This window comes from Haplochromis burtoni, unplaced genomic scaffold (assembly GCF_018398535.1).
Source record: "Haplochromis burtoni strain Fernald_Lab_line unplaced genomic scaffold, NCSU_Asbu1 Contig_694, whole genome shotgun sequence".
Classification (NCBI taxonomy): domain Eukaryota; kingdom Metazoa; phylum Chordata; class Actinopteri; order Cichliformes; family Cichlidae; genus Haplochromis; species Haplochromis burtoni.
In genome coordinates, this window is record NW_024583055.1 from 108,773 (window position 1) to 117,557 (window position 8,785).

Consider the following 8,785-nt stretch of genomic DNA (forward strand, 5'->3'; position numbering starts at 1 on the left):
AAAATTAGAGTCACTTGATTAAAAAAACATTGGACATTACTTTGTGCTTAGTTTCATATTTAGTTCTGGGCTGTGACTGCCTTCAGTACTCCACCTGAATGCCTCCTTTGAATACACACTTCTCAGTCTGTTTCCTTATGCGGAGCAACAACATGTTGTGTTGTGAATGACGTGTGCAGAGGGATCCAGCGGTAATTACAGTGTTTGTGATAAGCATTCAGAGGTTTTGGAGTGAGTCTGCCTTGATGTGCAACTGAGTTCCTCTTACAGAGAATAGATGTGCTGATGCTGAGTGACTGCTGTACTTGAGCCTGTTGAAACCATCATGCACCTGCTCCCATACACTGCACATCTAAACAAGTAAGTGTTTATTTGTTTATTCTGGTTTTCTTTGTTATGGATTTTAAGCAAACTGTGAATTGTCTCACCCACAACCTCCTCCAACAACCAAGTGCTGAAGCCACAACACTTTGGCCCTCCCGTATCGGTCTGCTGCTTCAGACCAACCAAAGCCTTCTTCTTTAATTTGACAACCTCCCTCACCACCACAATAAAGAACAGGACAAAGCTCCTCTGAGGGTGATGGTAAGGATGAGGAGAGGTAAAGTTTCTTAAGCTTTAATCAGGCTCAACTTCCTTTTTTTGGCCAGCTTGTGAACCATTTTATTGCATGTTAGAAAAAAGCTTTTGGTTTTCTGTTTCTGTCAATAAAACACATTTCTACTGATCTCTTCTTCAAATGTTTATAATGCAGCGTAATAAGCATGTTCTCAGTGTTACAAAGCTAAGATTGCATATTGAAGCTTTTTTGCTACCATGCTAAATATATGTGAAATGCTAAATAGGTCAATAAAAATGGAAAACATAATGGACTTTTCCTGATCTCCAGTAATTAAAAATCTTAGTACACTTACAGACTTTGCGTTATTTTTAACTGTGGTACATGAATGTTTCATTCAGTCAGATTTATGGATAAAGAAAGAAGTCAAGAATACATAGAAAGAAAGTAACTGGAAAAAATAAGCTCAGTTCATATATATTTATATGTGTGTGAAACAAATTATATAAGATCTTAAACTTGCCCAAAGAGAAAAAAAAGCATCAGAACATTAGCATTTTCAGACTTGTGCTTTTTACAAAGCAGAGTAGACGTGATCCTGGTCCTTACTGCCTTTATGTTGGGAGGGTGGACCCCAGTTCTCATATGTGCCAGAAAACTGAAAATAAAACATCAACGACATAAAAGCTGAGGTTTCAAAAACATTATGCATTATCAGTTTCATGCTATTAAAAATGAGAAGTACAGCAGTTTTGCTTCAGAGCAAAATACTGACAGGACTAAATGTGATTTCACATATTTAGATATGGTGAACTGATGTTTGTCTGGGAAGTAAAAGACATGCAAATACAGAAGAACCAACCTAATAACAATAACAATAAGAAGTACTAGAACAAAAAGAGAACATGTTTCTGTAACTTGGTCTGTTATTAATTTAAAAAAATATTTATTTTTCATTACACTTCATTAAGAACATCACAGTGATTAAACAGTGGTCACTGAAACCTGTATAAACAGAAAGTAAACAAGTGACAGAAACTCACCTCCATGTTTTTGTTGCCTGCATTTTCTCTGATGTTCAGTGCAGTGTTCCTCCTTGTCTTATAAATGTAGAGGAGCAGGATGAAAACAGCCATCAGTAAAACACCAATCAGAGAGACACACACAACCAGACCCAAGGAGGAGTGAGGACAATCTGATGAAGACGTAGAAATCTTTGGAGTGAAACTCTGACTCTGCGCTGTTGTTGTTGTTGGTGTTTGTGTTGTTTTAGTTGTTGCTTGTGGTGTCGAAGTATGTGGATTTGAACCTGTGAACAATACACAAATTTAAAAAAAGAGTAGTGATACTTGAAAATAAAAACATTTGCCAAATACAAAATGCATCATTAACATTATAATGAAATCTTTAAAGCAGATTAGAAAGTCATGGTCAGCCTCTCACTCAATCTCAGTGTCAATCCACATCACTTGATGAACTCAGACTCTTCAAAACATTAATTTGGAAACTTTTAGTGCACACTGAAAAAGTGAGGTTGGATGTTGGTGTGACAGATGGTTGTTTGGCACATGATTATATTGTTTTCCATAAAAAAATATTATATTCTGCAGTGTATTGTACATTAACTGTAAAATTAGCAATCAACAGTAGCTTGACTATCACAAATAAAATTCTGTTCAGAATATAACACCATCATGCTTTTAGGCTAGAACTGATAATGGTCTGATTTTTTGAAATTCAGTTTGATTCATAATTTTCTCAAGCCACATTTGAGCCACAGGTTTTGTCTGTCATTTGAACACAATGTCATCACCAACACAACTTGACTGTAACACTTTAATACATTTGGCCTCAGCTAGTGGCTATGATTTTATATGTATGTGAACAGACATTTTTGAAGAAACAGAGAAAATTTAAAAGAACAACTCCCTCCAACAAAAGATTTAACATAGAGATTGTTTTGCACTTTTGCCAAATGTTCATTCATACAATTATGAGTCACAAATCTTCTGCTCAGGTTTTACTGCAGGATACAGGCATCTCATTAGAACTTAAATAAATTAAGGTGTTATTCAAAATAACAAAAGAAAAGATAATAAAAAAAGACACTGAAAAGAGACAATAGCCCCGACCGTGACAGTGAGTAACAGGAGTCCTAATTTTTTATGTTATTTTATCCTACTGAATGACAAAGCATGCTATTGTTTTTTTTTTAAATCACATATTTCTTACCATCCTACTTACCAATGACAACAAGACTGGTACTGTAGTATGAATCTGGAGACAGAGGGTTTCCATAACCACACCTGTACCCTCCTGTATCTGACTTGGTCAGCTGTGTGATGGTCACATACAGTCCAAACGCAGATCCTGCTGTGTATTCAATGCTGTATCTGCCACTCACAGATTTATCATTGCTTGTGTCAATGAGGATCTCCCCTTCATTCTTACACTCATTCTTACAAAAGAACTTTCTCTGCCCATACACAGTATAGGCACATCCCAATGTGACTGCTTCTCCCTCAGTTTCTGTGCGAGTAAAACCAGAGTTTTTATCCAGATCTGTGAAGCAGAAGAACATGAATTAGTCTGTACTTCCTGTAAGCTGTTGTGTCGCATTTCCTGTAGCATGTAAGCATGATTGATGATATTCTGATTTTTATATAAAATCAGTGAAAATCTCAGAAAACACTCACCTGACCCTGGGCAGGATCAGTGACTACTCTACAATAATATTAGCATATTTAAAGAAGCCATTCAAAATGTTACATTCACATAATGAAGATTTGGAAGTACAGAGGGCTGACATTTCATCTGCTATATTTAAATTTTCCCATAATATCAAATGTTTAGCCACTGTTCAATTTTGGCAAACAGAGCAAACTTCTTGCTTCTATTATTCTTGATCAGAGATGTTAACTTGGGAGGGTTTTGCTGTTAAAACCAAGACACATCTGATAATGTGATGCTTGTAGGTGCAAGTACTTAGGGTAAAACACATGGACAGAAACACACACATACTTTAGTAAAAACTCACCATTTGAAACTCTGACCTCAAAGTCAAAGTATGAATCCGGAGCAGAAGATTTTCCCAAACCACACCTGTACATTCCTGAGTCAGACTTGATCATGTGTGTGAAGGTCACAGACACAATTCCTTTTCCTGAAGATCCATCTTTATACTTCATGCTGTATCTCCCACTCTGAGCTGTGCTTCCATCTGTTTTAATGAGGATATCTTCTGCTCGCTCACATTTTCCCTTACAGAAGAACTTTGTGCTTCCAGGTAAAGGTAAGTGGCAGTTAAGTGTAGCATTTCCTCCTTCAGCTGCAGACCAGATATTGAGCCTTGCCTTGACGAGCACAGCTGGATCTGTCAGATAAGAATAATAATAGTAAGATGAATATCAAATGCGAATATGTGCATTTTATAAAGTTCCATTAAAAAATAAAAATAAATAAAGAGCAGCATGAAAGAGACAATGAGGTAATCAGTCCTCACCTGACAAGAAAACAAAGAAGAGAACATGGAGGATTTTCATTTTGGTTTTGATCCTGATGCAGAAAAGTTGTTAAACTTCAGAAGAACAGCTTCTGACACTTCACTCCTTCTGTGTCTGTCAGATTATAAGACAACTGTTTAGTCGCTTGTTCCCTTTTTTTCACTTCCTTATATTTGTTCAGTTACACACAAAACATGCTAATGAGGATAGTGATGCGATGATAGAGTGTACATGTGTACAAACATCAACATCATTAATCTACCTGTATGCAGTTTGTTCATCATGAAACATCTTTGATGCTGTGATTGTGAATGAACAAATTTCAGATTAAATTTGACTTTGTGACCTTAAAATACTGCTGATGCAGCTTTATGATGAAAGGGGAAGAGAAAGCAGATAAAAAAATCTTTCATGCTTCTGGTAAATTAATTTTATTTGAGAGCTTTCCAGAGTTTCACTATAACTTATAAAACTCCTCGTTTCATTTTGGGGGTTTTTGTTTGTTTATTTGTAACTGAAGTTATTCTTACTGAGTCCTAATCAATCCGAGGTTACAAATATCAGTGCAATATCACAGTTAGATTAGGAATATGCAGGGGCCATAAAACAACTTCCTAATCCTTGTTCAATCTGAGGAACTTGTTTACTTTGTAACTAAAGGAGTTTCTGAATTTTGAATAATGCGTCTTGTTGAATATGGAGTTAAGGAGGTGCTTCACAATTGATTTTGACACAGCTGTTCTCTGTCTGACTGTCAGAATGACCCAAAGTACAACTTCCCCCCATGACCTTTAATTTCTGAAAAAGCCAGAGAGAATGAAGAAACAGCAGGTCTCTGTCCAAATAATGGGACACAAGCTGAACTCATATCATGGCAGCTGAAAGTGTCCGAGCAGCCATTTGTATCGACAGGAGTGACATTCAAAATCTTTGAAACACTAAAATCAAGTAGCTTTATTAAGTGTGGTTTCAGCTTTACTGAGTCATTGGACAGTAGTTCTCTGCAAGTGATCTGTGAGATAAGCATATCATTTTGAGGAAGTCAGTTTATTTAAAGGACATTTTATGCTACCACAAAGATACTGCACTTTTATGCACAACTAAACTACCCAAAATATCCACTCAGCTATTAGACTGCTGTATGTGACAAGTTTACTCTTTGTAACATCAAAACAACAATTAAAGAAAATGGATACATATGAATTACATGTCATGCCATTGCACATGTCATCAATTTAATTTAGTGTAATCCATTTTTACATACTGATATTAGGTCTACTCAACCAAGGCACTGTCATTATAGTGTTACATTTTTAACATGTTCAACCCCCCAAATATGTTTTGTCCTAGTCTGATGTTAGGTTGCTTTTACACTGCTAGAATTGAAGCTTCTAGAGCACAGATTAAAAAGTCTTACTGGACTTTAAGTGGCAAATCAACATGTAGCTTCTGGCCAACCAACCATATATGATGGTGCTTGACAAGCAGCAGAACTCTGAAGTTGTGATAGATGTGGCAATGCCAGCAGAGGGAAACTTGAGGAAGAAGGAGGATGAGCAAATAGAAGAGTACCAGGGACTGAAGGAACAACTGGAGCAAATGTGGATGGTACAGTCCAGAGGGATCCCGGTGGTAATAGAACCATTGGGAGCTGTAACCTCAAAACTGGAAGAGTAAAAGCAGCAGATTCCAGTCACAACATCAGAGGTCTCTGTCCAGAAGCACAGTCCTACGAACAGCTATGATACTACTCAGAGCCCTTAAACTCCTAGGCCTCTGGTAGAAGAACACATATAAATCTGTGAAAGTCCACAGGTAAAACTATTAGTCTGAGTATTTTAACATGCATTTATGGAGCTTCATCAAAACACAATTACAAAATTGTATTCAACTATTGCTGTATTTTATCCCCCAATCATTATGTCCTAACAAGCCTACTATTTTTCTCCACTAAGGTTACTTTCTCATGTTATCCCAAAAAGGAAAACGGAATACGGATCTGTGGTAATGACCAAAGAAGCCTAGACTATAAAGTTGCAATATATATACCAGCACATTAGATTACATAATACACACTCACAGTTCTTCTCCTGCAGAATAGCAAGTTAGAGCATTATGAATATATTCAATGAAAATCTTTCGCAAGAAACAGCAACTTGGCATTAAATGATTCCCAGCATTGCTTTGTTACTTTAATATGCAACTACAACTAGTAGACCAATATTTCTGTTTCCACCGTTTTCTGGTACCAGTTGTCGAAATAGATTACATCCCGTCAATGCTGTCAATAAATGCATGAAAGAAGTACCTGGAGACAGACCAGTATAATGATCTGTACTAGATGAATGTATAGTTAGAAAAGTCCTCATACTGTCATCACCTCACGGTGTGAATATGTTTTACACATCATGTTTGTCTTGAGCTATAACAAGACTTTGAGGAACATTAGAAATTAATTCCATTGTCAAATCAACGTTTCAGCTTCACTCAAAAACTGAGACCATCAAACAGCCACAGACGCTTCTACAATAATAATAATAATAATGATAATAATAATAATAAGGGATCAGATTGTTTCTTTGCATGCCTTACTTTCCCCGTGCTCTGCAGCCAGTTGTAATTGTCTCCAACAACCACTAGAGGGGGCCACATGACTTTCTGTGTTGCTTGTTGCAATGACTCTCTCTTGTACTTTTACATATAAATCTATTACATTTAAGCCCTTGTCACGCAAGTTCACACAACATTGAATAAGCCTTTTAGCATCAGGTAAATGTCTTTTTAATTTGCATAAGAAGATTTTACATCCTGAGAATCTGCAATTTTGAAGTATCTCGGGTTGGGAAGCTAACTTCTGGTTTGCCCCAGTGTGTACCTAACTAGCAGATTGCTGGGCCAGATATGAAAAGCTACATCTAATTACAGAATTTTGATTATCCTTACATTACATAAATGGCTCCTACATTAATATTTAGTTTTGGTGCTCAAGTATGAAAAATAAAAATAATAAAAACAGAAACGTCTTCCTCAGCTGACATGGCTGCTGCTAAGGAAACATCTTCCGAAGCTTCAGTCACTGATGACTTTACCACAGGCTTCTACACTCAACCCTTGAGAGGAATGTATCTGCAGAGGTCTGCACTGACTCTAGTTTGTGTGTATTCATCCTCATCTAGTTATAAGCAGTGTGTGTGATTTGGTGGTTGTGCTGGAAGTGCTTTGGGGCTGTATATAAAATCTTATTTAGGGTCACAAAAACCCTAGGGCCGGCCCTGACTCTTAGTGGTGTTTAGTTGTCAGCATTTGCCTGCAGCTTTGTTCATTCTTTCCCGACTTTGCAGTTTCTCTGATCGACTGTCCCTCCTGATGAGCTGACCAACATGTACATGCACTTGGTCTGCCTCGCAGAGAGAGAGAGAGAGAGCTCTTTCTCATTTTCCAGCTTTATAATGACTTCTCATCACTCCTGTCAGTTCATCACATGGAAGCCAAAGGCACACCAGTTTGTTTGTTTTTTGAAATACTTTAAATATATGAGTTCAGGAAGAGATTTCTATGTAATGTAGTGCAGACTGTGTTTAAGAAATGCACATGTGACACTTTATAATCAGTTTTTACAACAATCAGGTTTCAGGTAAAGCAATGTGGTTTAAAATCGGGTTATTTATAATCAAATTATGTTCAGTGATAAATAAGTGAATTTACTTCAGCAGTTTTATGATTTATAAAATAGTATGTGATGAACCCATGATTATAACCATATACAGTGTATTCAGTGGACTTAGTGAAAGGTGAGAAAACAAAGCCTGAGATGTGTCTGTTTAAAGAGAGCATCTGCTGCTTCCTTCAATCAGTTTGGAGCCAGAATGAAAGAAGTGCTGCTGAAAAATGTCTGTTCACTTCGGATCTGAAGTTAAGTGATTCTTAATGCTTGAGACAAAAGCAGATGGACAGAAAGGTTTAAAGACACAAAATGCAGAGGTAAATCAGACATGATAGACATCAGATGTGTGTTTTTCTTTTTTATGTTTATCAAAATTGTGAATTTGGAGAAACCACTGAGACCTGTAACACTTGGAGCTTTAAACTACACACAGTGTTGTGTGTTGGTGGGAAGGTTGTAATCTGGGATGGTTCAGAAGAGCTCACCTATCATCTTCATAAGATACACACACAAACATATTTTAGATGATATGAACATAAAAATATCGGTGAAAAACATCTAATGCACTAATGATTGTTTTTAAAAAACAAACTGCAAAAAACTTAATGTGTTTAAATGTTTATTGAATAAAGCAGAAGCATGAATATACAAAATTAGCATGAAGCTGTATGCTTAACATACTTTCATTTTTTCTCTTCAACATTAATAAATTCCTTCTTTGTTACCAAATTTAAAAGAAGTCAGTTAATATTATTTACTATACAAAACTGTTTTAAAATACAATTTTGTTGCAAATCTTTTGATTTTTTTCTTTGTTCTAATTAAAAAAAATTTGTTGGCATCTATGCAGGAAAAACCACCAATGTCTTATTTTATTTATTTTCATACCTAACCTAAAAAAAGAGACTTAAAATATCAATACTATACTAATACTGCTCTCAGAGTCTGTCCACTTTGCAGTGCAGCCACACACCGTCTCCACATCCCAGCAAAGTTAGTGACAGATCACCTTTTTTGTCAATGAGACTCATTGACAAAAAAGGTGTCAATGAGTATATA

The 8,785-nt window shown here is 36.3% G+C and overlaps 1 protein-coding gene across 1 annotated transcript; it reads right to left on the reverse strand.

The window, feature by feature from the left end:
- Positions 1-633: 633 nt before the first annotated feature.
- LOC102291738 (polymeric immunoglobulin receptor) lies at positions 634-4,192 on the reverse strand. The gene is made up of 5 exons (XM_005951498.2): positions 4,062-4,192; positions 3,597-3,932; positions 2,804-3,121; positions 1,603-1,868; positions 634-1,217 (listed from the first exon to the last, which is right to left on the reverse strand). Exons 1-5 carry the CDS (start codon positions 4,099-4,101, stop codon positions 1,134-1,136), a joined length of 1,044 nt encoding a protein of 347 aa, XP_005951560.1. The 5' UTR covers positions 4,102-4,192; the 3' UTR covers positions 634-1,133.
- Positions 4,193-8,785: the final 4,593 nt, after the last annotated feature.

Excerpts from the sequence above, each read along its gene's own strand:
- LOC102291738 (XM_005951498.2), bottom strand. The coding sequence starts at position 4,101 with ATGAAAATCCTCCATGTTCTCTTCTTTGTTTTCTTGTCAG. Across the intron at positions 3,933-4,061 it reads CTTCTTTGTTTTCTTGTCAG|ATCCAGCTGTGCTCGTCAAG; the intron begins GTGAGGACTGAT and ends CTTATCTGACAG. Across the intron at positions 1,218-1,602 it reads CAGGCAACAAAAACATGGAG|TTTTCTGGCACATATGAGAA; the intron begins GTGAGTTTCTGT and ends TTTTATTTTCAG.